Here is a 27,047-nt window from a genome sequence, read left to right as displayed (position 1 = left end):
TCACTCCACCTCTCTGTGCTCAGCTTGTCTCATCTGTAAAATGGACACCACAGGCTACTGACTTCTCAAGATTGTTGTGAGAACTACACCATTCATTCTAGTTGTGTCTTTAAAATTATACATGGCGAGGACCATGCGTCTTGGTTTCCTCCTCCAAATAATGTGAATAATAGCAGGATTGGTGTGAGAACTTAATGAGCTGCAGTAAAAATATCTTAGTTTGGGGCCTGAAACACAACAGGCACACAAAAGACACCTGGTGTGGCATTGATTCCTGACTCAGAAGATTTGATGATGATGATGATGATGATGATGATGATGATGATGTCGTTGGCAACAGGTACATAACATTTACTGTGCATTGGTACTGCTTAAGTGCTGTAAATACATTATCTCATTTAATCCTTACAAGGCCCCGTGAGGTACGTATTTTTAATATTCTCCTTACCAGTTGGGGAAACGGAGGCACGGAGAAGTGATGTGACTTGTCCAAGGACACATAAGGGATTGGCAAGACTGGGATTCGGATCCGAACTGTCTAGCTCAGAGTCCTTGCCCTGAAAGTGCTTTTTTTTTTTTTTTTTTTTTTGGTACGGTGCTTTATAAAGTCGGGAGACCTGGTGTGCATACCGGCTCCGCTGTAGGACAGAAAGCAGAGACTTCCCCCCTCAGAGCCTCAGTTTCCTCTCTGTGAAATGGGAGAACGCCGGCATTTTCATTACCATGGAGGTGGAGAGAGGGCGACTACCTTCCAGACGCGCCTCCTACAATCCCGCACTCTCCCCCCCCCCGCTTCCCACGCGTACCTCTGGCGGAGGTTTAGGGTCTGCGGGTGGGGCTCCGGTGAGGGGGCGTGGCCTTGGACGTCCTGGCCCAATGGGAACCGAGGGGGGCGGGGACCTCCTCCCAGCTCTGTCCAGCACGCGAGTCCTCCTCGCAGTTCCATCTACCTCGCGGGTGCCCCAGAGGTCTCCGACCCCAGCCCACCCCCAGCCCACCCGCCCAGCCTGCGGCCCCCTCTTCCTATTCCCGGACCTCAGCCCGCGCCCCTTGGGCCTCGACATCATGGGTGACGGAGGAGAGGGCGAGGATGAGGTCCAGTTTCTGCGGACGGTGCGTATCTCTGTGCTGGGGGTCTCTGGGGCCACCTCTCGGGTCCCTCTGAGTGTCTCTTTGTCCCCGGATGTCTCTGTCCTGATTGCTGGTGGCCTCCGAGCCTCGTGGTCTATTCCTCCGTCCTTTGGGTGACTGTCACTCTGTCTTTCTCCTTTTCTGTCTCTCAGTCTCGCTCACCTTTCTCACCGCAGAGAATTAGAATTTGGGGTTGTACGATGGGGAGGGGGATCTTCCGCCATCCTCTCCTCTGACATTAGCTATTAGTCCCAGAGAAGAAGGGCCGCTGAGGCAACCCCCCCCCCCCCGGAAGCCAGCACTTGGGAAAGGTGGTTCTAATTCCTAAGCTTAATTTAGCTGTTCTCCCGCCCCCCCCGCCCCCTCCCCCAGGCCTAATTCTCATCTTGCTGCAGACTCTGACCTAATTTTAATTCTTGGGAAGGGGGCTGGGTGGGCTGGAGGATCTAACTCCTTTGAACTCCCAGCCCTTGAGGGTCTCCCGGGGACCCCTTAGGCTCCAGGTCTTCTTTCTTCCCTCCTCCCTTTTGGGGAGGAGGGCCAAATATGGCTGCTAATGGTCTCTGGGTACTGTCTCTCCCTATCCATCTCTTTGGATTGTCTCTGTGTCTCTGTCTCTCCATCTCTGTCTCCTGTCTCTGTCTCTGTCTCTTTGTTCCTTGGCTTTAGGCCTCTGCATTTCATTCTGCCTCTCTAGCTCTGTCTCTCCGCGCATCTCTGATCCCCGGCTGGGGGGCAGGGATGGGAACCGGACAACAGGTGTCCCTCCCAGAATAGCTGGCTTTTCTGGGGACTGGGCAGGGGACAGGGAGAGGATGGGGGAGGGGCTACCCATCTCAGAGTCCTTCCCACTTTCCCCTCCCAGTGGCTCAGCTGGGTGTGGGGCTGTGAGTATGGCGGGGGCGGGGGTGGGGGTGGGGGGGTGATGCTCTCTCTTCTGGGCCAGGTCTGCTGACCCTGCACTAGCCCCTCTCCTCGTCCTCCCAGGCCCTGGGAAATGCTGACACAGCATTCCAGGCCCCAGAATAGGACCCTGGGGAGCTGGGTCCGGTTTCCTGGGAGGGAGGAACAGACAGCTGGGGCTGGTAGTGAGGGATAGGAACAGGTGGACATTCGGCCACGGGAGGAGGCCTAGCTTCACCCTAGACTCTCGCCCCGGCTCCGGCCCCTTAGCAGACACCATGGGTTGGGCTCGCCCTTCCTCCCCTGATAAGACCATGGCCGTGTCCATCAGCCCTTAAGCAACCACTCTGCGTCAGGCCCCATGCCCAGGGCCTTGGTCTCCTGAGACATCTAATTATATCCTCGCCTGCCCTATCTTCTGAGGTAGGGCCCTATCTTTATCTTGCTGGGAGATTTGAGGGAAACCAAGACCTGAGTGGTAGAGCCACTTGCCCAAGGTCAAGGCCAGGAAGTGTCATCTCTGGGTGCCCCGGGGACCTACCCCCCCCTGCTTTCCCAAGAAGAGAACTGAACTCAGACCTGCCAGGTTACCCTGTGCTGGGTTCTAGAGGTCTGGCCCTGGCAGCTCTTGTCCCCAGACTAGGTCTGTTTTCCCGAACTTTACTGAGATCGTGTGGTGTTTTCCTCAAACTTTTTGGATCTCATCTCACCAGTAAGGAACACATTTTATATTGCCACCTGCTACGTGCAGATACACACATAGATTATTTTATTTTATTTTATGTTTTTTATTTATTTCTAGGAGAGAGAGAGAGACAGCGTGAGCAGGAGAGGGTCAGAGAGAGAGGGAGTCACAGACTGAAACAGGCTCCAGGCTCTGAGCTGGCAGTCAGCACAGAGCCTGATGCCGGGCTCGAACCCACAAACCGCGAGATCACGACCTAAGCGACAGTCGGACGCTTAACCGACTAAGCCACCCAGGCGCCCTAAGAGTATTATCATTTTTAACAAGTGCCATGAATAATTTTTTTCTTTAGGATTCCCACCTGGGTTCAAATTCCAGGTCCACTATTTACGGTCGGTGTATTATACTCTTTATTTACAAAATGAAAGTAATGACACCTACGTTATAAGGGTTGTATAGAANGACTGAAACAGGCTCCAGGCTCTGAGCTGGCAGTCAGCACAGAGCCCGACGCGGGGCTCGAACCCACGAACCGCGAGATCATGACCTAAGCGAAAGTCGGATGCTTAACCGACTAAGCCACCCAGGCGCCCCTCACATAGATTATTTTAACAATCCAACTCCATTGGGGTATAATTGACATCAATAAACTGTACCCCTTTTAGGTGTCCCAGGTCAATGAGTTGTGACAAACTTTACCCACCCGTGTAACCACCATCAAAATCAAGACCTAGAACATTTCCTTTACCCCGGAAAGTTCCCTCTTGCTGTTTGTAGTGATCACCCTGTCCATCTGCTGTCTGCCACAGCAGGGAGCCCAGCATATTTTTTGGCATTTACCCACGTGGCACATATCAAGTGCTCATTTCTCTTTGTTGCTCAGTAGTATTGCACTTGGTGAATATCCCACCATTTGTCCATCAGTTTACCTGCTGACGGACATTTGGGTTGCCTCTAATCCGTGCTACTAGGGACAAATTGGATGCATTCCCACACACCTACTTTTAACTGAAACGAGTTTCATAAAATGTAAGTGGCCCTTAGGACAGGAGGGGCATGTTGCTATGTTCTGTTCTTGCTCCGTTTTATTTCGCCTTTGAAGCCTGGTGGCCATGCCTCCCTGAAATGATTTCATTTCCCCTTGGTGGGTGGCGACCTTTAGCCCTGCGCAGGCTGGGCTTTCTCAAAGCATGGCCCACGTCAGAGCCTGCTGGGGGCTGGTAATGGTCCCTATTCCCTGCTCACCCCAGATCCACTGAATCATGCTCTTAGTGTGGGGCAGGAAACTAAGGCAAGAGAGGAGCTGCATCTGTAACCGGGCCACCTCCCTTCATTCTGCTGCAGGAGGAAGTTAGGGAATCTTGGGGGGCTGAGTAGGCCTCCAGTCTCTGGGTTACATTCTGGCTTTGCCATTTGCCTGCTTCCTAACTTTGGGCGAGCACTTTCAATGTTTCTCTCTGAGCCTCAGTTTCCTAATCTGGAAAACGGGAATGAAAATAGGCACAATCAGGACTCAAGGGATCCATGCAAAGTCTCTCGGGGCTCATCTCCTCCGCTTCCTTGCTCATGCTGCCGCCGCTGTCCCATCTCCCTTGCAATCCCTCAGCTCCCTTGGCTCCCTCCAGCCACAGGCCTTTTGCAAAGGCTGCCCCCTCTTCCTGGAACGTTCTTCCCCCAGAGGTGAGCAGGCCTCATTCCTTCTTGTTATTTGGACCAGGCTCAGCTCAAATGTCACCTCCTTGGAGAGGCCGTCGCTTCACCCCCTCACTGATGTCACTCACCCCTGCCCCCAAAGCCACTCTCTTATGTCACCCTGGGTTATTTTTTTCCCCATAACGCTTATCACTGACATTCAAATTATTCACTTGTTTATTGCATCTCCCCCACGAGGATGTCAGCTCTGTGAGGACAGGGACTTTGTCTGCTTTCTTCGCTGCTCTGCATCCAGCGTCTAGATAGGTGCCTGGCAATAGCAGACATTTAATGAGCATCTGTCAAATGGATGTAAAGCTCGGAGCCTCGCAGACAGCAAGTGCTTAATAAATGCAAGCTATATGTCCCTATGAATACACAAATGCCCAGCGTGTGCCAGGATGTTGGGGTTGGAGACTAAAGGGCAGAGAAGTTATGGAGACTCTTGCCAATGGATCAAAGCTCTTCTTCCTCCCTGGCTGAGCAGCAGGCGGAGGGCTGTCTGTGTGCTTCAAAGCCCAGGACTGGGACACGTTTGTGTGACATGCTGGATGGAAGGGCTGGAGGCCGTGTGACCTCAGGTGGGACGCCTAACTTCCTCGGACCTGTTTCCTCAGCTGTAAAAGGAAACAATGACTGCTTACTCAGTGGTTAAGAACTGGGGTCTCTATCAGTTAAAAAAATTTTTTTTATGTTTTTTTTTTTTTTTGAGGGAGAGAACATGAACGAAAGTAGGGGAGGGACAGAGAGAGAGGGAGACACAGAATCCGAAGCAGGCTCCAGGCTCTGAGCTGTCAGCATAGAGCCTGACGTGGGGCTCGAACTCACGAGCTGTGAGATCATGACCTGAGCCAAAGTCTGATGCTTAACCAACTGAGCCACCCAGGTGCCCCTGGGTCTCTGCTATTTTGGATTGATGTAAAAATGTTGGGCATTCCTTCATGCATATCTATATTAATTATAACTGTAGCAACTTTACTAACATATTAAGAGGTGGCCTAGTGTTCTAAGAGGGTGGCATAGAGAGCCATGGTACTGGCATCAAATCCCAGCTATGCTGTAGGACAGCTGTGTGACCTCAGGCAAGTTACCTCACCTCTCTGGGTCTCAGTTTCCACAGGTTCACATAATATAACTTATTAGCTCAGAGGGTCACTATGAGGATTCAGTGATGAGTTCTTATCTGTTAAGTTCTTGGAATGGGACCCAAGCACATAGAAAACACTTTATTTTACTTAGAACTTTAGCGTATAATCTTGAAATCATTTCAGACTTGGAGAAAAGTTGCAAGGTTACTTCAAAGAACCCCTCATGAGGCCTGAAGGCATTCCCCCCACCTGTTAAGATTTGGCACATTTGCTTTATCTTTCCTTCTCTCTTCCCTCCCCCCCCCCCCAGCTTGAGGAGAAGCTGTGGACGCTGTACCCTTAACTCCTCAAGTGCTTCACTGTCTGTTTCCGAAGCAAGAAGGGCAGTCTCTTACAAAACCACGGTGCAGTTATCAGCATCAGGAAATGTAGCATTCATTGCTCGGTGCCATTATCTGTTGCGGTCCTACCTCAGGGTTTACCGGAGATGGCAATGGGTCTGTTGTGGCATGTCCCCTTCCACTCTGCGTCCAGTCTGGGCTCTGGCATTGCATTCACGTATCATTAAGAAGTACCTAGTATCCTCAGGGGCGCCTTGGTGGCTCAGTAGTCAGCTGAGCGTCTAACTCTTGATTGCGGCTCAGGTCGTGATCCCAGGGTCGTGGGATCGAGTCCCACGTTGGGCTCCACACTGAGCGTGGAGCCTGCTTGGGGTTCTCTCTCTCTCTCCCCCCCCGCCCCCCGCCTCTCTGCTCCTCTCCCCAACTCGTGCTCTCTCTAAAATAAAATTTAAAAAAAAAAAGGAAAGCACTCCTTAAATGGTAGCTATTAGTGAAACAACACACAAAAGAGAAATTAGAGAAGGCGGAGCTTAAAAGCCATTGAGCTTGGGGTGCTCATAGTTTCCACCTCCAGTAGCTCACCTTGGGGGCCCTACCGTCGCCAGCTGGACTGGGGTTCACATCCCAGCCCCTCCCCTTATCAGCCGTGTGGCTTTGGCCAAGCTATGCCCCCTCCTTGAGCCTCAGTTTCCCCACTTTAAAACGAGATGACACTCGCTACTATCTGGTGGGGTGTTAGAAGTGTGTGGAGCCCTCAGCACAGGCCCGGCTTGATGACTTGTGAGGTGGGTGTTATCAGTCGCCATCTCTTCGGAGAGGAGGGGCGCGGGGTGACGGGAGGCCTGACCTCAAGCTCCGCCCACAGGACGACGAAGTGGTCCTGCAGTGCAACGCCACCGTGCTCAAGGAGCAGCTCAAGCTCTGCCTGGCGGCCGAGGGCTTTGGCAACCGCCTCTGCTTCCTGGAGCCCACCAGCAATGCCCAGGTCTGTGCGGGAGTGCGGGGGTCTGCGGGGCCGCGCCTGGGGTCCAGAGAAGGGGGGCGTGGGTCTGAAGACGGGGTGCTGCCGGGAGAGAAAAGGAGGGCTGGGAGGCCCAGGGGGCTCAGGGCCAGCAAGGCGGGAGAGGAGGTCTGAGGAGGGAGAGCAGAGGGCCTGGGGGAAGAGGGAGGGTGGCTGAGGGGATGGAAGGTCCTGAGTTCAAAGAAGAGGGGATCTGAAGGTGCCTGCGGATGAGAGAGGAGATGGGGAGGGGGATGAAAAGGAAAGAGAGCCAGAGGTCTGAAGTCGTAGGGGTGTAGGAGCAGGGGCTCAGGAGTCTCAGGGGGTAGATGTCTAAGGGGCCTTGGATCCAAAGCCAAAGGGCCTGGAGGGTTAGGGGACACTATTGGGGGTTGGGGGGCTGCCTGGGGAGGGAGTTAGAGGCTGAGAGTGGAGGGAGCCTGGGTCTGAGGGTGAGGTGGACTCAGGGTCTGAGAGAGGAGGTGACTGGGTGGGGGCGTGAGGGCAGGGGCTGGGAGAGGGAGGGGACACGGAGTCAGATCACAGAGGAGGCCAAGGGTCTGAGCAGGTTAGAGAGTCTGGGGTCCAAGGGGGAGGGTGCCCGGGAGTCAGGGGACTGGATGGGAGGCTGAGGAGGGAGGAGGGAGGTTGGGCCCTGCTGGGATTTGGAAGCAGGGTTGCGGCTGTGCGAGGGAGGAGGCAGGAGTTAGGACTGTCTGCTGGTGACAGCAGGAGCCGGGGGCTCCTTCGGGATCGCAGAGTGGGGGGCGACGCATCTCCCGGCGGCGTTGAAGCAGGTGCAGTGTGTCTGAGAGAGGGCTCGAGGCTCTCTTTGAGGTTAAGCGGGGTGTGGGGAAGGTAGCCAACAGGGAAGGCAGCGTGGAAGCTTCTGTGAGGTCCGGGTGGGGTTCAGGTGTTTGAGGGAAGGAGGCATGTTTTCTCTGATGCAGGTGTGCTCAGGGCTGGCAGGGTGCAGGGGCTCCTCCGGGGAATGGGGTCAGGTCTGGGTCTCCAAGGGGCTGTGGGTATTCAGACCAGCGCTCAGGGACCCTCGTGCCCCCACCCACATCTCCCCCCCGCAGAACGTGCCCCCCGATCTGGCAATCTGTTGCTTCGTCCTGGAGCAGTCCCTGTCTGTCCGAGCCCTGCAGGAGATGCTGGCCAACACGGTGGAGGCGGGCGTGGAGGTGAGGCTCCCAGCCCTGCGGGGCGTGGTGGTGGGGTCGGGTGGGAAGACCTGGGGGTCGCTCACCATCTGCTCTTCCTCTCTCTGCCCCGCCCCTCACAGGCCCTCAATTTGGATAAGTGGGTAGGTCTGGCCTTGGGTGTCACCTGCCCTTCTCACCTCTCCTGACCCCAGGCCCGCCTCTTGGGCCCACATCCTGCACACAGGGGCTGGGGATCTCCTCCACCCCAGTTGTCAGGGGCTGTGGAGCCCAGACAGGCCAGGCAGGCAGGAAGGAAGGGGGTGGGGGCTTCTGAGCCCCCCCCACCTGCTCCTTTCTCCTCTTTCCCATCCCTTCCTCTGACCCCGATCCCAGCTCTTCTCCGCATGGGACCTCTCCTCTCGCCTCCCCCTGCCCCAAGTGTGGGTCCCCTCCGCTCCAGGGGTGGGTCTGCCATGCGATCAGGTGGCCCCATCACGTGGCGCCCTCAGAGCATGGGCATGTGAGAGCCAAGATGGGAGGCATGATGCCACTGAGCGTGTACCCGGTGTCCCTGCCCCAGGAGGGGCCCAGGATCCTGTGCTTCAGCATGTGTGGCAGCACAGGGCAGGTCCCTATGGGGGAGTTTAAATACCTAACACCTGGTAGGACTCTGCAGGTGCACACCGGCCGCAGCCCAGCTGTCTTATGACAGGTTCCAGTGGAAGGGGTCAAGGTCATTGGTATATGAGATAGTGGGGACTCTCAGGAGAGCAACTGGAAGAGGGCTTCAGCCTCCCCGAGTGACTCTGGGACCTGGTGGCCACGATGAAGGAGGCAGAGAGGACAGAGTGGGCTTGGGAACTAGAGAACATCTAATCACAGGCTTCTCAGAGACCCAGCCCCTTACTTCCATGAATGGGGAAACTGAGGCCAAGACTCTGTTGAGGGCCTGAGCTAAGGCTTTCTCGTGTCCAGGCCCAAGCGTGGCATTTTAAGGGGAGCATATTGCCACGTAGGATAGGCCAGATGCCTCGGGGGGTTCTGTTCTCACTCTGTGCCCTCTCTCTGCCCCCTGCAGTCATCCCAGGGTGGGGGGCACAGGACACTCCTGTACGGCCACGCCATCCTGCTCCGGCACACGCACAGCGGCATGGTGAGTGTGAGAGCACGGGGCAGGGGCAGGGACGCAGGGCCAGGGGGAGGCTGGCTGACTCCCCTCTGCAATCCTAGTACCTGAGCTGCCTTACCACCTCACGCTCCATGACTGACAAGCTGGCCTTCGACGTGGGACTGCAGGAAGACGCCACAGGTGCAGGGCTGGAGCGGGGAGGGCGGTGACGCGGATGCTGCAGGCAGGGGCGGGGTGCAGAAGGTGCAGGACTGGGGGGGGGGGAGGGTGGCAGGCACAGCGGGGGCAGGGATGGAGGCACCAAGGGAGACTTGGACCAGCATGGGGGGACCCCAGGCAGAGAGCGTGAGGGTGGGAACAGAGGACATGAGGCAGAGCAGGTGCTGGTAATGAGAGAATTGAGGGCAGAGGGCTGGGGAGGCTCAGAGGCTGGGAGCCCCTTGGGGAAGGGCATTCTGGGTAATGACAGCACTCCCCGCTCCGTAGGGGAGGCCTGTTGGTGGACGACACACCCGGCCTCCAAGCAGAGGTCGGAAGGAGAGAAGGTCCGCGTGGGGGACGACCTCATCCTCGTTAGCGTCTCCTCGGAGCGCTACCTGGTGAGCAATCCCAGCCCCGGCAGAGCTACGACTGCCTCAGGGCTGGGGGCACACGGGTCCCCCGTCTTCTGGTCATTGGTTTGCCAGTGACCTGATCCCTAGTTTCCTGACCTCTGACATCCACTTCTGGTCTTCGGTGCCCCGTTTCCCAGTTTGATCTTGGTTACCTGATCTGTGATCTCTGATCTTCTGTCTCCTGTCTGCCGGCTTCCTTTGGTTTCTGGCCTCTGACCCTGGACTATGGCTCACCCGCCATCGTCTCTGACTGCCACACCCCTGCTGACCCCAGCACCTGTCGACAGCCAGTGGGGAACTCCAGGTGGACGCCTCCTTCATGCAGACACTGTGGAACATGAACCCCATCTGCTCCGGCTGCGAAGAGGGTGAGGGTCCCGGACCTCCTGCCCCTAAACTGAGGCCCCCAAAGAGACCTCCCACATTGGCCCTCAAACATGTCCATATTGAGCCTTGGGATCTCACATCTCAAACCTAGATCTCCAAATTATGATCCTCATGCTTAGATGTCCAACTGACCCCAGATCCAGATCCCTGGAGTTCAGACTCTCAACCCCAAACTCAGATTCAGACACTCAAATCTAGACTCCAAAACTCCTATGCCAAACTCAAGGTCGTGGAGGGCAGATTCTTAAACTCAGATCCAAAGCTGAGAGCACCACACTTGGAGCTTATCTCTCAGAACCCCAAGCCTTAGATGGCAAATACAGTTGGAGACCTCAGCTCCCCACACCCAGACCCCCAAATTCAAACCCAGATCCCCAAACCAAGACCCTTAATTCAGACCCCACACTTCAAACTCAGATATCTAAAATCATCTTCCAAATTCAGACTCCCGGGCGAAGATTCCAAAGCATGACCCCAAAACTTTGACCCCCAGCTCTTAACACCCAAATCCCACACCCCAGCAGAGACTCAAACCTCAGAATCTGAAACTCAGGCCTTCATGTCAAGCCCACCAACTTCTAACTCCAAAGCTCGGATTGCCCTAACCTCAGGTCCTTGAATTCAGACTTCCAAACTGTCGACTATAACTTCAGACCCCGAGACTCAGAACCCCAAAATCAACATTCAAAGTTCAGACCCAACCTCAGACCCAACCACCAAACCTCTAAACCCAGACCCCAAATCGGGTTGGGAACTCAGAACCCAATATCTGGGAACATTAGACTTGAACCTCTGACCCCCAACCTCAGAAATCCAAACTCAGACCCCCAAGCCCCCCAACCTCAGCCCTGTATACGCAGACCCTCAAACTTAGATTCCCCACCACAGACCCCAAATCTCATACCCCCACTTCAGGCCTCAAACTTAGCCCAAATTTCAGACTGCCACTTGGGATCCTAAAACTCGATCTCCAGCTTCAGACCCCCAAATTCGGTCCCAACCTCCTGCAGGGGAGAACCAGGACCCCCGAACTCGTCTTTGGCTTCAGTCCTCTCCAGGTCTCCAGCCCCACAGTGACCACTTTCCCTTGCTCCTCCGCAGGCTACGTGACCGGGGGCCACGTCCTTCGCCTCTTCCACGGACACATGGATGAGTGCTTGACCATTTCCGCCGCTGACAGCGAGGATCAGCGCAGGTCTGGAATGGAGACAAGCGGCCCTGGGGTGTTGGGGTGGGAGGAGGGGGGCAAAAGTAGGCTCGGGGGGCCCAGACCCTCTGGGTGGGGTTGGGGATCACATTCTGGGGGGATGACAACCAAACCCTTGACCTCACTCTCTCCCGTGTCCCCAGACTCGTCCACTACGAGGGGGGATCTGTGTGCACTCATGCCCGCTCCCTCTGGAGACTGGAGCCGCTGAGAATCAGGTAAGAGGGGCTGGGTCTGGGGCTAAGGGCTGCTGGGGGCTGGGGAGGGGAGAGAGGATCTTTTTTTTTTTTTTTAGTTTTATTTTATTTTTGAGACAAAGAGAGACAAAGCACGAGTGGGGGAGGTGGAGAGAGAGAGAGGGAGACACAGAATCTGAAACAGGCTCCAGGCTCTGAGCTGTCAGCACAGAGCCCGATGTGGGGCTCGAACCCACCAACCGTGAGATCACGACCTGAGCCAAAGTCGGATGCTTAACCGACTGAGCCACCCAGGCACCCCGGGGAAAGAGGATCTTAAAGGAAGATCTGAGAAAGAAACTGGAGGATTTTGAGGGCAGAAGATCTGGGGAGCTCCAGAAGGTGATAAAGATCTTCAGGGTCCCAGAGTCCTGGAGGAAAAGGACCTAGGGGAGGGTGGGTGTTCTTGCAGAGAGATTGGGGGTCCCCAGGAAAAATGTGGGGAGTAGAGGGAGAGAAAGTGGTGGGTCTGGGGAAGCTGGGAGCATCGGGGGGCCCCGAGGAAGTTGTGAGGGTCTGAGAGAGGATCGGGGTTCCCAAAGGAGGCCAAGGGGTCCTGAGAAAGATCGGAGGGCCCCAAGGAAGGTTTGGGACCCTCCGGAAGAAGGCTGGAGGCTTGGTGACGTTTGGACCAAGACTGTGGCGTCCGTGGGAGGACCGGAGGCTCCTCTGACCCCCGCACCCTCCCCCCCTGCAGCTGGAGTGGGAGCCACCTCCGCTGGGGCCAGCCGCTCCGGATCCGGCATGTCACCACTGGGCGGTACCTGGCGCTCACCGAGGACCAGGGCCTGATGGTGGTCGACGCCAGCAAGGCCCACACCAAGGCCACCTCCTTCTGCTTCCGCATCTCCAAGGTCGGTGGGGTCAAGGTGCCCGCCCTCACTTGGGGCCCCAAATCTGGCCCCAGCCCCCACTCTGCAGTCTCTGCGTGGCTCCCTGATTAAATGCACAGGCAGAGGAGGCTGACCTCTGTCCCCAACCCTTGCAGGAGAAGCTTGATACGGCCCCCAAGCGGGATGTGGACGGCATGGGTCCCCCTGAGATCAAGTATGGAGAGTCCCTGTGCTTCGTGCAGCATGTGGCCTCGGGCCTGTGGCTCACCTATGCCGCCCCGGACCCCAAGGCCCTGCGGCTTGGCGTGCTCAAGAAGAAGGTGAGTGCCTGGCAAGGGGAAGGTGTGGGGGTGCCAGCAGGGTCAGGAAGGGGCCCGAAGGGTGATTATACTTGAGCCTTCAGGAGTGTGAGTGTAGGACTGAGAGAAAGAAAGTGAAAGACAAACTGAGACAGAGAGGAAAAAAGAAAGGGATAGATATACAGGGGGAGAGAGAGAGGGAGAGGAAAAATAGGGTGGAAATCATGAATGGGGCGAGGGAGAAGGAGAGGGAGAGAGAGAAGGGAGAGAGAGGAGAAAGGGAGAAGGAAAGGGAAAGCGAGAGAGGGAGAGAGAAACAGAGAGAGAAAAGCAGAGACAAAAAGACGTGGAGGTAGGATAACACAGAAAGACAGACACAGAGAAGCAGAGATGGAAAAGACCAAGCGAGACAAAGACAGTGACAAACAGACCAAGACTAACATTCGGTAAACTATGGAGTGCCCCAGTTGTTCTGGATGTGTGTGTGGAAAAACAGGTGAGCTCTACAGACCTGTCTCCTGCCCTCCCAGTATTCAGACATGGTAAATAAACTGCCTGTAATGAAGTACATAGCTTTACAACTGAAGAGTGGGAAAGCTACTCTGGGCAGCAGGCAAGGCATGTGCAAAGGCCCTGAGGTTGGAATGAGGTTGGTGTGATCCCGTTTGGCTGGAGCGCAGTGATTGAGGGACAAATCTTGCAAGATAAGGACAGAGAGGGGATGGGGGCAGATCATGTGGGGCCTTGTGGGCCATGGGGAGGGTCCCAGCTTTTACTCTTAGTGAGATGGAGCTGCAGTAGAGTTTTGAGCAGGCCAGGGAGGTGACCTGACTCAGGTTCCTTAGCTGCTCATGGGAATAGATGAGGTTGGGGTGAGGCACAGAGTTGGGAGCAGGAAGCCCAGGGAGGTGACTGCTGTCGTGGTCAGGTGGGAGAAAACAGTGGACAGGACCAGGGTGGGGGAAGGTGGCAGATTACGTTTGTAGTTTGAGGGTGAGCCAACAGGATTTCCTGACAGACTGGATATCGAGGTGAGAGGGACAGGGCTTGAGGGTGATGCCATGATTTTGTCCTGAGCAACTGTAAGGATGGAAATGCCGTTAACTGAGTCGGGGACAGTCACGTGTCAGCAGCTCAGGATGACAGGGATTCAAAGTGTAGAACAGTTGATTCCCTCGATAAAGAGCGAATGAATGCGAAGACTAGGGAGACGCCCGTTTGCAACAAATGAGGCTTGGAGTTGCGTCCCTGAGCGGAGGATACAGAGATGGGCCTGGCCTGAGGGGGGATAGCGGGAGTGGATGGTATTTACAGCCACAGGACTGGACGAGGCCCTGGGGAGGTCAGCTCAGGAGAACGCTGTGACGGTCTCATCTTACAGAAAGGCGGCCAGGCATTCAGTCTGGGACATGTTGAGTGAGGGTGACATTACAGCTGTGGCGGGGGGGGGGGATGTTAAGTCAGCAGTAGGTACAGGTGGACAGGGTCTGGCCTGGAGATGGACGGACAGACAAGACAGAGTCAGTCAGAGAGGGAGACACAAACAGAATCAAAGGGGGATGGAGACAGCGAGAAGGAAAGAGACAGAAGGCAGAGAGAGAGATGGAGATACAGACAGAGAGGGAGAGACAGGGAGAAAGAGACAAAGCATAGGGTAGAGGTTGAGAGAGGTAGGGAGAGAGTCAGAGACAGAAATAAAGAGGGGCAGGGAGATGGAGCTGGAGGCAGAGGAGAAACAGAGAGGGGGTGGGGGAAGAGAGAGAGAATAGAGTCAGATGAAGAGGGACAGGAGGGGGTGTCTGGCAGAGAGACTCAGTGGAGGATGGGGGCAGCTCTGGGGCTAGAATCTGGATGCAGATCTGGGGCCAGATGAATCCCTGGTGCTGAGCCCACTCCTGACCACTCTGTCCCCTACCGCCAGGCCATGCTGCACCAGGAAGGCCACATGGACGACGCACTGTCGCTGACGCGCTGCCAGCAGGAGGAGTCCCAGGCTGCCCGCATGATTTACAGCACTGCCGGCCTGTACAACCAGTTCATCAAGTGAGCCGCTTGCCCACTCTGCCCCGGTGCCGGCCATGGCTTGACCCCCAGGCTCCCCGGGGTCATACACCTGCCCCCTCTAATCTCCACCTCTGACTTCCACACCCCTGTCTAACACACACAGGATCCCTAACCTCTAAACCTCGGACTTCTATACACTCGATCCCTAATCTGTCCTTGACAACCATGATTTTGACCTCTGACATCCTTGATCAGCCCTGACACCCAGATCCTTGATCCTGGACCTCCCCAGCCCTGACACCTGCTTCCACAACCCTCTGTGCTTACACAGGAGTGAGTCCCAGCCCTAGCTCTGTCCCTGGCCACTGCGTGACCTCAGGCCAATGTCTGTGTCTCTCCGAGTCTCAGTCTCCCCCTCTGTAGAATAGGTGTGTCTATGGAGAGTCCTTAAGGGGCAGAGGGTAGGGCTCGCCTCAGTGACAGCGCTTGGGGCTCCGGGCCGACGAGTGCGCTGTCGGTCCCCACAGGGGCCTGGACAGCTTCAGCGGGAAGCCGCGGGGCTCGGGGCCGCCAGCTGGCACAGCGCTGCCCATCGAGGGTGTCATCCTGAGCCTGCAGGACCTCATCGGCTACTTCGAGCCGCCCTCGGAGGAGCTGCAGCACGAGGAGAAGCAGAGCAAGCTGCGCAGCCTCCGCAACCGCCAGAGCCTCTTCCAGGAGGAGGTGGGGCCGTGGCGAGGGTGGGGCGGGGCCTGAGGGGGGCGGGGCCTCGGCACGGGGAGGGGCGGAGCCTGAGGGACCTGGGGAAGTATGCAGTGGTTTCAGAGCCGGCGGGGCCAGTGTAAAAGGGCGGGGCCGCAAGCCTTTGGGGAACAAGTGAGGGGGCGGGGCCTTGAGAAGGGAGGATTTGGGGTAGTGGGCGGGGCCTTGAGGGAGAGGCTGGGCGTTTGTCAGAACAGGGGCGGTGCCTGTGGGAGCGAGATGCAACCAGAGTGAAGGGGGTGGGGCAGACCTTGCTTCTTTACCCGGGAGGGGGCGGGGCCTAAGTGAAGGCCTGTTGGAGGCGAGGCGTGTGGAGGCGGCCAGGCCTGGGAAGAAGTCTGAGGATGGGGCTGCGGGACTCAGCGGGCTGGGTCTGTGGGGGCCTGAAGTTGGGAGGACTGAACCAGAGTGGGGCATGGGGCATGGGGCAGGGCCAGAGGGGGCGTTTTTTGGTGTCAGGGAGGGTCCTCCTCTGGAGTCAGGAGCTGGAGGTTTGCGTCTTCTAAGAGCAAGGAGGGAGGAGATACGGAGGGAGCTCGGCTCAGCACGGGGTCAGAGTTAGGGAACCCCCTCCCTCCCCCCCCCCCTCGGGAGGAAGGGACTGGACAAAGGCCTGGAGGTCTGATGTCCCCACAGGGTGATAGGGGAGCATGTTCATTTAAAGGCTAACAACTGGCCCTCCTCCTCTCCAGGGACTCCCAATCTGATCCAAAAATGATAATAGTAACAATAACAAAACTAATTTGTGGAGTGGAATTATATATGCCAAACGTTTAGAACCGTACCAACACATAGTGGATGATATATAAGTGTTAGTGGTTATTATTGCCTTGAATTTGGCCTTTATTATGTGCTAAGGGTGCTACTTACATGACAGCCTCCTGATGACCCCATGGGGTTGTAATTCCCACGTTATAGATGGATCTCGGAAACTCAGAGAGATTAAATAATAGCCATCTACACAACAAATATGCCAAGGGATACAGGTGTCAACAAAACAGACACAAATCTCTGTCTTTATGGAACTGACATGTGGGGAGGATAGATGATGATCAACAAAATAAGGAAATTATATGGTATATAAGATGATAAGTACTGAGAAAAAAGTAAAGGAGGGAAGTGGCAAGGAGTGCTGGGCTTGTCGCAGTTTAAAATAGAGTGGTCTTGGTGCGCGTGGGTGGCTCAGTTGGTTAAGCGTCGACTCTTGGTTTCGGCTCAGGTCATGATCTCATGGTTTGTAGGTTCAAGCCTCAACTCGGGCTCCATGCCGACAGTGCAGAGCTTGGTTGGGATTCTCTTTCTCCTTCTCTCTCTGCCCCTCACTTGCTCATTCTCTCCAGCTCTCTCTCAAAAATACATAAATAAACTTAAACATTTTTTTAAAACATCCTTAGATCAGAGTGGTCAGTGGGTACCTGGGTGGCTCAGTCGGTTGAGCATCCAAACTTTTGATTTCCGCTCAGGTCACCATCTCAGGACGGTAGGATTGAGCCCAGGGCTGAGCCCTAAGCGTGGAGCCTGCTTATGACTCTTGTTCTCCCTCTCTCTCTGCCCCTCCCCCGCTCACGGGTGCGTGCTCTCTCTCTCTCTCAAAATAAATAAATAAACTTAAAAGAAAAATAAAATAAGGGCAACTGGATGGCTCAGTTGAGCACCTGACTCTTGGTTTCAGCTCAGGTTATGATCTCACAGTTTCATGGGTTCGAGCCCTGCGTCTGGCTCTTTGCTGCCAGGGCAGACCCTGTTTGGGATTCTGTCTCTTTCTCTCTGCCCCTCCCCCACTCACACTGTCACTCTCTTTATTTAAAGAATAAATAAACTTTAACAGAGAGGAGATAGAGGGGAGAGCAAGTGCACAGGGAGTGTGCTTGGCAGGTTCTAGAACCATAAGGAGGCCGGGGCGACTGGGACAGGGTGAGCTAAGGTGAGCTAGGAGGAGATGAGGGCAGAGAGGTGACAAAGGCCACGCTCTGGCCACAGGGCATTAGGTTCCCTAACATCACAACTAGTTAGTGGCAAAGCCACTCTGTGACTCCAACCGGCTTGTGCCCTCTACCCCCACGTGCTGCCTCTCTTACTAGTGATAGGGGCCCCAGCATAAAGGCAGTGATTGTCACAGTAGCACTCTATGTAGTGGCCCAAAGCTAGAAACAGCCCAAACGTCGCTGGGATAGAGCTGCAGATGTAGCATATTCTCCCATACAGCGGATGGGTTATGGATACTACTCAGCAAAGAAAATGAAGGGACGACAGCCACGTGAAACAATGTTCTTAAATCTTAAAACACAATACCCAGCAAAAGACACCATGTCCAAAAGAACACTTACTGTGCATGCCAAGTTCAAAAACAGGTCAAAGCTCAATTAGGCTGTTTACTGATGCATCCACAGGCAGTGAAAACTGAAAGGCAAGGAGAGGTTTCTACAAAAGTCAGGGCGGCGGTTATTCCTAGAGAGAGGTTTGCATGATCAGGAATCAGGAGGGGCATCCAGGCGATGTCTGGATGTCTGCGTGGCTGGCAGTGTTCTCTTTCTGGGCTCAGGTCACGGTTACACAGGTGTTCTTTCTTTCTGTGGAGCCACACACATTTGATGTCTGTTGTGCACGGATTCTGTCTGCAAATTTGTCCGCTTGCTAAAATCGATTCGTGACCTGCACATCGATACTCGCAGCATCGTTATGGTCATTTGTGAACGTGTGCAGAGTGACAAAAAACTTGTGTTGGTGACCCTCATGTTCCCAGCTGAGGTCGAACAGGTGATGCTCCGCCTTCTTCTTTCGGCTCTCATCCTGTAAACTAGAGTCCCTTTTGTGGTATATTTAGTGCCACATTTTTCACATGCTGGTGTTGTTTTTTTGTTGTTTTTTTTTCTGTTGACTGTGCTGTTTGAAGTGGCCCCCAAGTGTAGGGCTGAAGTGTTGTGTAGTGCTCTCTAGGGCAAGAGGCTGTGTTGTGTCTTACAGAGAAAACAAGTGGTGGATAGACTTCATTTAGGATGAGGTATAGTGCTTTTGGCCATGAATTTTAATCAACGATATCAACAATATCTATTGAATCAGTGTCTTTAAACAGACACACATACACATCAAGGTTATGTACTGACTGACAAAGACGTTGTGACTCAGAGCAACTCCCTGTGTTTTCCCCGGGAGCAGGGAGTGGTTCAGGATTTGCCAGCTCTGTGTTCATGGTGACTTTATAGAACACACACACACACACACACACACACACACACACACGCTCTTATAACTAGCGTAGATAACAAGAACTGACTGTATTGTATGTGCTTTTCCGTATGTCTGTTATAATTCACAATAAGAGAAGACAAAGTTGAAAATGTAAAATGCAAAAAAAAAAAACCCAAATCTCTCAGGTGGTTGTTGCAGAGAGTAAAATGGGCCAGTTAGGACCCGGAGTGGGATGCTTGGAATTGGACAGGATGGAAAGACAACTTCGAGAAGGAAGAGCACAGTCAGTCCTGATGTCAACAAGGATGTATTATGTTGGGAACTGAGGCAGAAGAGGACACGGACGGATGTGGGGAGCTGAGGAAGAGAGGAGGGTGAGGGGACGGAGCAGGAACGTGGAGCTAATGGTGTTGGATCTGGGAATATAGTCGCTGGTTGTTGAAGTCAAATGAGTTAGCAAATCCAAGAAGGAAGAGAGGACCTGGGACTCCCATGGTGACCCGCTCTATTTTGCCTACCCCAGGGGATGCTCTCCCTGGTACTGAACTGCATTGACCGCCTGAACGTCTACACCACTGCTGCCCACTTTGCTGAATTTGCAGGGGAGGAGGCAGCCGAGTCCTGGAAAGAGATTGTGAACCTGCTCTATGAACTCCTGGGTAAGGGGCCCCGTCCTGACTTCCCCCAGAGCACCCCAGCTGCTCAGTGCCATTGGGTCTGACCCGTCTTTTCTACCCTCAGCCTCTCTGATCCGTGGCAATCGTGCCAACTGTGCCCTTTTCTCCAACAACCTGGACTGGCTGGTCAGCAAGCTAGATCGGCTGGAGGCCTCCTCTGGTAGGGGAACCCAGGGGAAGGGGACAGGGGCTGGGGCAGGGGAGGGCCACGGTCCCCTCACCTGTCACTCTGCCACATGCTCAGGGATCCTGGAGGTGCTGTACTGTGTCCTGATTGAGAGTCCTGAGGTCCTGAACATCATCCAGGAGAACCACATCAAGTCCATCATCTCCCTCCTGGACAAGCACGGGAGGAACCACAAGGTTGGCCCCTCGCCCTGTCCTCTCATCCCCTGAACTCTGACCCCTGACCTTTCCCCATGGCCCCGGAATTCTCCACTTCCCTCACTGTTTCTCCTCCCCATCCTGTCTCTTATCTGAACTCCACTGCCACATTCTACCATCTCAACACAAGGGTCTTGAACTTACAGCTCTTAAATGGATTCTGGGCCACAGGTGTGCTTCATTAGATCCCTGAAACATTTTTATTTTTTAATTTCTGATTTTTTAGTCTTCATACAGGCTGCGTATACACTCTCCAGCTTGCCACAGGCCCTACCTGTTTCCACTGAACAGTTTCTTTTATTTTTAATGTTATTTATTTTTGAGAGAGAGAGAGAGACAGAATGTGAGTAGGAGAAGGGCAGAGAGAGAGGGAGACACAGAATCCAAAACAGGCTCCAGGCTCCAAGCTGTCAGCACAGAGTCCTAGACGGGGCTCGAACCCACGAACCCCTAGATCATGACCTGAGCTGAAGTCAGAGGCTTAACTGACTGAGCCACCCAGGCTCTCCCCTACCCCCCTACTGAACAATTTCTAACTGCGTCACACAGGTACATTATCCATCTGGGCCCCAAAGACACACATGTGCAGTCCCTGCTCATCTAAAATCTCCTCCTGACCCCCGGGCTCTCACTAACCAACCTTTTCCCTCCTCCTTCCGACATCTCATCTCCTACTCCAGTCCCTCCTTTCTTACACTGCTGACGCCTTACCCCAGCTCCTGACCTTTCTTTTTGACACTTGACCTTCCTTTGTGAGCCCTGACCTCGCACTTCCGCCACCTCCTCCCCCGTCAAAATCTCCACCTCCTGCCCTGGCGCATTATCCTTAACTTCTGACTTTCCACCCTGCACCTTCCACAGACTCCCTGCCCTTGTGCTCTCACAACCTGACCTCTGACCTTGACTTCCAGGTGCTCGACGTGCTGTGTTCCCTCTGTGTGTGCAATGGCGTGGCCGTGCGCTCCAACCAAGATCTCATTACCGAGAATTTACTCCCTGGCCGTGAGCTTCTGCTGCAGACAAACCTCATCAACTATGTCACCAGGTCTGGCCCCTAACCCCTGACTCCAGCCTGACCTCACCGACTTCACATTGACCCCAGACCTCTTAACCCTTTCCCAGACTCAGAGAATCCACCCCCAGGTGGATGTCCCTTCCTTTGTCTCCCACCCCAAGACTTAACTCCTGGTCCTCACAGGTGTCCGCTCTCGCCCCAGCTCACCCCTGGCTCCCCTCCTCTTGTCCTGTCTCCCTCCTCCATTTCTGCCTCTGTCTGTTCCTCTGTCTCTTTCTCTTTTTCTGCATCTGCTCTTTTTGTTGTCTATCTCTCTCTGTATCTGTCTCTCTCTCTTTCTCCTCTGTTTCTTTGTCTCGCACCCATCACTCTCATCTGTTTTTTGAGGTCTCTGTCTCTGCTTTCTCTCTCTGTCTCCATGTCTCTGCCTTCTGTTTTTCTTGTGCGTATCTCTCCTTCTCTTCTTCATTTCCACCCCTGCAACAACCTGGCTCTGCTCCCCATCTCTCCCTCACCCTGTCGCCTGTCCATCTTTCCTGCAGCATCCGCCCCAACATCTTTGTGGGCCGAGCAGAGGGCTCCACACAGTACGGCAAATGGTACTTTGAAGTGATGGTGGACGAGGTGGCTCCATTCCTGACAGCTCAGGCCACCCACCTGCGGGTGGGCTGGGCCCTCACTGAGGGCTACAGCCCCTACCCAGGTGGCGGCGAGGGCTGGGGCGGCAATGGGGTCGGCGACGACCTCTATTCCTACGGCTTTGATGGGCTGCACCTCTGGACAGGTACCTGGACCCTCTTCTACGGGGCTCTCATCCCTGACCATTGACCCCCGATTTTCCAAGACTCTCACCAGACACCTTAGGCTTCTTGGGGATCTTGATCCCCATGATAGGCCCAATTTTGACCCCTTATTCCTAGTTTTCCAAGACCCCAACCCTAAAGCTTTCAGAATCTTCCCCCAACTGTTTCCTCACAGTTTCCAGAACTCTGACCCCAGGAGATGTATGATCTTTGATGCAAGAGATCCTTGAAAACTGCCAGATCATTATGACCTCTGACCTGTGACTTCTGACTCCTAAGCTTCCGGAATTCTAACTCCAGGGGGACTTTAATCTCTGACTCCACAGCTCTCAGGATCCTAACCTCAGGGGAACCTTGACCTCCTCCCTTATCTCAGAGCTCCAGGACCCTCCATGGGAACACTTGACCTTAGGGTTTCTAGGATCCAGACCCCATAGGATCCTCTAATATCTGCCTCTTGACTCTTGAGACCATTAGACTCTGACCAATGAGGTCTGGAGACTCCTGACTTTTGACTCTTCCCTGTGACCCTGGTGCAGGACATGTGGCACGCCCGGTGACTTCCCCAGGGCAGCACCTCCTGGCCCCTGAGGACGTCGTCAGCTGCTGCCTGGACCTCAGCGTGCCATCCATCTCCTTCCGAATCAACGGCTGTCCTGTGCAGGGCGTCTTTGAGGCCTTCAACCTGGATGGGCTCTTCTTCCCTGTTGTCAGTTTCTCAGCTGGTGTCAAGTGAGGACTTGCCTTTGCCCCCTTGCCAGGCCCCAGACCTGGCATGGTCCCAAGACGACTTTCCTAGTGACAGCATGGCCTCCTATAAGGCCAGGATCCAGCAGCTTACCCTCAGAACTGACTGGTCAGATCCCAACGTGAAGGTCCCAGTGATCTCTACATGGTCCCAAACATTTGGTGTCCTCCCAATGATCCAGACCCGCCCGATGACCTCAGCTTCTTCCCAACCTCATATCCTTCCGGTGACTTTTACATGTCCCCCAAATTGTACAATGACCTAATAACCCTTCCAGTTAATTCCCAAATGATGTTAGACTCTCCCAATGACTCCATGTCATTCCAGTGACCTCCAAGTGACTCCAGAATCTGACAGCTGTCTTCCAATGACCCCAGATCCTCCCAATGACCCCCCCCCGATTATCTTGGACTCTCTCAATGACTCCATGCTCTTAACAGCTTTTCGCTGACCCCAGCATCTCCCAGTGATCTTCTAATCACTCCATGACCCCCCAGTGACCATAATTCCTCAATATCCCCAGTTATTTCAAAGATTTCTCAGTAACTTAGTCTTTTCCCAATGACCTCAACCTCTGTAAAGAGCTTCCCAGTGGCCATTCAGTGGTGATTAGGGTTATCTCATAGTTACACGAGATTCTCAGTGACTTCCAAATGAAGTTCTTGGTCTCCCAGAAACCTTCCTGTATCCCCAAATACTCTGTTGAGCTAAGGTCTCTTGCATTAACTCCCCAATGAACCCACACTTTCTTTTTTTTAAATTTTTTTTTCTAGGAGAGAGAGAGAGAGAGAGAGAGAGAGAGAGAGAGACAGCGTGAGCAGGGGAGGGTCAGAGAGAGAGGGAGTCACAGACTGAAACAGGCTCCAGGCTCTGAGCTGGCAGTCAGCACAGAGCCCGACGCGGGGCCCGAACCCACGAACTGCGAGATCATGACCTAAGCGAAAATCTGACGCTTAACCAACTAAGCCACCCAGGCGCCCCTTAAAAAAAATTTCCAATGATTCTTATTGACCTCAGACAGTCTCTTTGACCTTATCTTTTCTCTTTTGACTTTAAATGACCTCCATGACTCTATGACTGCCCAGTGATCTTTCCCAGAACTTTCCACAGATCCCAGGATTGCTCCCTTACCCCCACTGAACATAGATTCTCCCTGTAATCTGCCTCACCAGTGACCCCCCACTCTCCCACTCAGGGTGCGGTTTCTTCTTGGTGGCCGCCATGGTGAATTCAAGTTCCTCCCTCCACCTGGCTATGCCCCATGCCATGAAGCTGTGCTCCCTCGAGAGCGACTTCATCTGGAGCCCATCAAGGAGTACCGGCGGGAGGGGCCCCGGGGGCCCCACCTGGTGGGCCCCAGCCGCTGCCTCTCACACACCGACTTTGTGCCTTGCCCTGTGGACACTGTCCAGGTACTGCCTTCCCTGCAATGGTTTCCTGGCGAGGCAGACTCCCTTAGGAGTCAGAGAGGTGGGGAGCTGATTTGGAAGCTGGGAATCTCGTTTGTTTAACAGATTGGGAAACTGAGGCAGAGTGGAGGCAAAGAACTCTATGAAGACAGAATCCTACTTTCTGGGAGTCGTCACTATAGTCCCCTAAAGAAAGGGCATTATTAAAGTTTTATTTATTTATTTATTTATTTATTTATTTATTTATTTATTAAGAGAGAGCATGTGTGCACGCACCAGGGAGGGGCAGAGAGAGAATCCCAAGCAGGCTCTGTGCTGTCAGTGCAGAGCCCCATGCGGGGCTGGATCTCACAAACTGAGAATCATGACCTGAGCTGAAATCAAGAGTTGGATGTTCACCTGCCTGAGCCAACCAGGCACCCCAAGAAAGGACTATTATCGCCCCTAATTTATAGTTGAGGAAAGTGAGGCCTAGAAAGGATAAGCAACCTAAACAAGCCACACAACTGATTTGAACCCAGGTGCTGGTCCCAAAGCTTGAGCTCTTTTCCACTAGTTTGCTGGCATCTCTTCCATCTGGGCCTTCCCACTCCTCCTGTCCCAACTTCAACTCCCCACCATCCCCCCAAACATGTCCCTATCAGAGGTCACATAAGGTGTGTTCAAGAGCTTGACCGTGAAGGTCTAATTTTCAGTGTGTTACCATAGGTATGTGGCTTTACTTCTCTGGGCCTCAGTTTCCTCATCTGTGAGGAAAGGGGGATAACATGTCCTCAGCACAGTCCTGAGTAAATAGGAAGTACTCAATACAGTTAGTGTTATCAGTAGCAGTAGTGATATTATTTCATGGTGAACTTGCCATCCCCCTGTAGCCAGGATGGAGCCTGGGCCTCCTTCTGGGTGTCTCCCTCCTTCTCCCCCAAGCTTGTCGGCCTCATGAGCTGTCCACTTGGCCTTCTGGACATCCCTCCCATACCCTCCCCTTCTCCCCATGGCCTACCCTGGTCCGAACCATCATTATCTCTTATCTGCAGAACACTAACAATATAAATATTTATTAGGCATCTACTGTGTGCCAGGCACTTACATAAACTATGAAAGATGGAGTAGTCATCTGGATTATATCACTGAATCCTTATGAGGTTAAGTATTGTTCTGATCCTCATTGTACAAAGAAGGAAAGAAGGTTCATTCAGTGACCACTTTCTGAGCCTCTCCTCTGGGCCTAGCTCTGGGCTCGGCTGGGGAAGTGGTGGAAACCGAGGCAGCCTCAGGCCCTGTCCTCATGGAACAACCAGTCCAGAGGGGGAGGATAGTCCCATTCCCAGATAAATCCTTAATTCTATGACTCTAGGTCCTTATTCAGCTGGGTGTGGGCCCTGGAGTCAGGTGACAGTGATGGGAAGCAGGGCTCAGAATAGCAGGGAAGGTCTGGGGGAACCATCCAGGGCTCATACACGTTCTTGGGGAGAGGGGTCATGGTGCAGCCTGCAAGGAACGCAGGGATCTCATGAACATTCCTTACCTCCAGATTGTCCTGCCTCCCCATCTGGAACGTATCCGGGAGAAGCTGGCAGAGAACATCCACGAACTCTGGGCGCTGACTCGCATTGAGCAGGGCTGGACCTACGGCCTGGTGAGGGGCTGCCCGCAGCATGAGGGAGTCAAGTTAGACGTGCCCTTAGGGGAGTGAGAGGGGAGGGGCCAGTGGTTGGGGGAAGGGACTTTAGGGCATCAGGGCATCCTTGGGGTTCTTGTGGTAAAACTAAGGGCAGGAGGTCAGGGGTCACAGTCTGGGAGTGTTGTGGGGGAGGGAAGGGGACCCTGAGGAGTTGACATTGGGGTCTTTCCAGGTTCGGGATGACAATAAGAGGCTGCACCCGTGTCTTGTGGACTTCCACAGCCTACCGGAGCCCGAGAGGAATTACAACCTGCAGATGTCGGGGGAGACACTCAAGTGAGGGGGGGTGTCAGGGAGTAGGGGCCTGGGACTGACTGCTGGTGAGGAGGAGGGCAAGGAGAGACAGTGATGGTGAGGCAGAGACTGACAGAGGCATGAAGAGAGCTAGGCAGTAAGAGAAAGAGAGAGATGTGGAATCAGGGAAAGAAGTGGACAGGAAAAGATGGACACAGACAGGGGCACCTGGGTGGCTCAGTCAGTTAAGCGTCCGACTTCGGCTCAGGTCGTGATCTCATGGTTCGTGGGTTTGAGCACCACATCTGGCTCTGTGCTGACAGCTCAGAGCCTGGAGCCTGTTTCAGATTCTGTGTCTCCTTCTCTCTCTGACCCTCCCCTGCTCACGCTCTCTCTCTCAGAAATAAATAAAACATTAAAAATTTAAAAAAAAGATGGACACAGACAAAGAGATACAGAGACAGAGAAGCAATGAAAGACGAGTCAGAGAGACAGAGACAGAGGGATGGGGCAGAAAGTCAGAGCAAGAGACATCAAGAGCTGATGGGGGTGGGGAGGAGGGGAGCTGGGCTGGGGGAAAGGAGGTCAGGGGCAGGGAGGCTGTGTGGGGTGACCCTGCCCCCCACTGCCCCAGGACTCTGCTGGCACTGGGCTGCCACGTGGGCATGGCGGATGAGAAGGCAGAGGACAACCTGAAGAAGACCAAACTCCCCAAGACGTGAGTGCGGGTGGCCCGGGTCCCTCTGGGGAACAGAGTAGGGGGCTGGGGATGATTTGGTAAGGGCTGGATGGTTGAGGGGTCTTGTAGGGAGGCTGAGGTCAGAGACAAAAGGCCACAGGTTAAGGTGAAGGTCACAGGACCAGAGGTCAGGGGTCAGGGCTCTGGAGTCAGTGGTGAGTGTCCTGAGGAGGTGTCAGGATTGTGGGGGCAGGAGTCCCACAGAGGGACAGTGGGTGTGAGTCGGGACCCAAGGTCAAGGTCTGCCATGGAATCTGGGAAAATGAGAGAACAGAGGTAATTTCTCCAAGTCAGAGGCAAGGGGTCAATAGAAAGAGGTGAGAAGCTGTTGGAGTCATAAGTAAGGGACCTTAAAATTATAGGTGAGAGATCAGAGGTCCGGGAGGTAGAGGTCAGAGTTCAGAGGTCAAGGACTCTAAAGCCAGGAATTTGAAGTGATAGGGTTCTGAAGTCAGAGGTAAGAAACCTCACAGTTAGAAGTGAGAGGTCAGAGTTCCAGTGTTGAAGAGGAGGCTCCCAAAATCACAACGCAGGGGCCAGAGAGGCCAGAGGTCAGTGAAATGAAAGCCCTTGCTAGGGCTACAGGATCCTGGGTAAAGAAGCCAAGTATCTCAAAGCTTATTCAAGAGAGTCACAGAACCCTGATGTCAGAGATTAAAGGTGAGAAATTCCAAAACCCGGAGCTCAGGATCATGGCACCCTGGGAGCA

General features: G+C 54.1%; 1 protein-coding gene across 2 annotated transcripts in view; it reads left to right on the top strand.

Annotated features, from left to right (window-relative positions):
• The first annotated feature begins 1,065 nt into the window (after nucleotides 1-1,065).
• RYR1 (ryanodine receptor 1) overlaps nucleotides 1,066-27,047 on the top strand; it is a 119,479-nt gene continuing 93,497 nt past the window's right edge. For both annotated transcript variants that reach the window (XM_039217731.1, XM_039217730.1), the window contains exons 1-23: nucleotides 1,066-1,113; nucleotides 6,706-6,825; nucleotides 7,923-8,027; nucleotides 9,067-9,141; nucleotides 9,219-9,297; nucleotides 9,604-9,716; nucleotides 10,006-10,099; nucleotides 11,220-11,313; nucleotides 11,469-11,543; nucleotides 12,259-12,415; nucleotides 12,550-12,714; nucleotides 14,615-14,736; nucleotides 15,225-15,420; nucleotides 19,172-19,307; nucleotides 19,390-19,485; nucleotides 19,570-19,688; nucleotides 20,621-20,754; nucleotides 21,267-21,508; nucleotides 22,067-22,259; nucleotides 23,471-23,687; nucleotides 25,216-25,320; nucleotides 25,538-25,641; nucleotides 26,234-26,317. In XM_039217731.1, the coding sequence (XP_039073662.1) occupies nucleotides 1,066-1,113; nucleotides 6,706-6,825; nucleotides 7,923-8,027; nucleotides 9,067-9,141; nucleotides 9,219-9,297; nucleotides 9,604-9,716; nucleotides 10,006-10,099; nucleotides 11,220-11,313; nucleotides 11,469-11,543; nucleotides 12,259-12,415; nucleotides 12,550-12,714; nucleotides 14,615-14,736; nucleotides 15,225-15,420; nucleotides 19,172-19,307; nucleotides 19,390-19,485; nucleotides 19,570-19,688; nucleotides 20,621-20,754; nucleotides 21,267-21,508; nucleotides 22,067-22,259; nucleotides 23,471-23,687; nucleotides 25,216-25,320; nucleotides 25,538-25,641; nucleotides 26,234-26,317 (2,873 nt within the window). The remainder of the gene's footprint in view (nucleotides 1,114-6,705; nucleotides 6,826-7,922; nucleotides 8,028-9,066; nucleotides 9,142-9,218; nucleotides 9,298-9,603; nucleotides 9,717-10,005; nucleotides 10,100-11,219; nucleotides 11,314-11,468; nucleotides 11,544-12,258; nucleotides 12,416-12,549; nucleotides 12,715-14,614; nucleotides 14,737-15,224; nucleotides 15,421-19,171; nucleotides 19,308-19,389; nucleotides 19,486-19,569; nucleotides 19,689-20,620; nucleotides 20,755-21,266; nucleotides 21,509-22,066; nucleotides 22,260-23,470; nucleotides 23,688-25,215; nucleotides 25,321-25,537; nucleotides 25,642-26,233; nucleotides 26,318-27,047) is intronic.

Source organism: Hyaena hyaena, unplaced genomic scaffold (genome assembly GCF_003009895.1).
Source record: "Hyaena hyaena isolate Hyena2069 unplaced genomic scaffold, ASM300989v1 scaffold_721, whole genome shotgun sequence".
Classification (NCBI taxonomy): domain Eukaryota; kingdom Metazoa; phylum Chordata; class Mammalia; order Carnivora; family Hyaenidae; genus Hyaena; species Hyaena hyaena.
The sequence above is the reverse complement of the archived record's forward strand: the minus strand, read 5'-3'. Positions and strand labels throughout refer to the sequence as shown.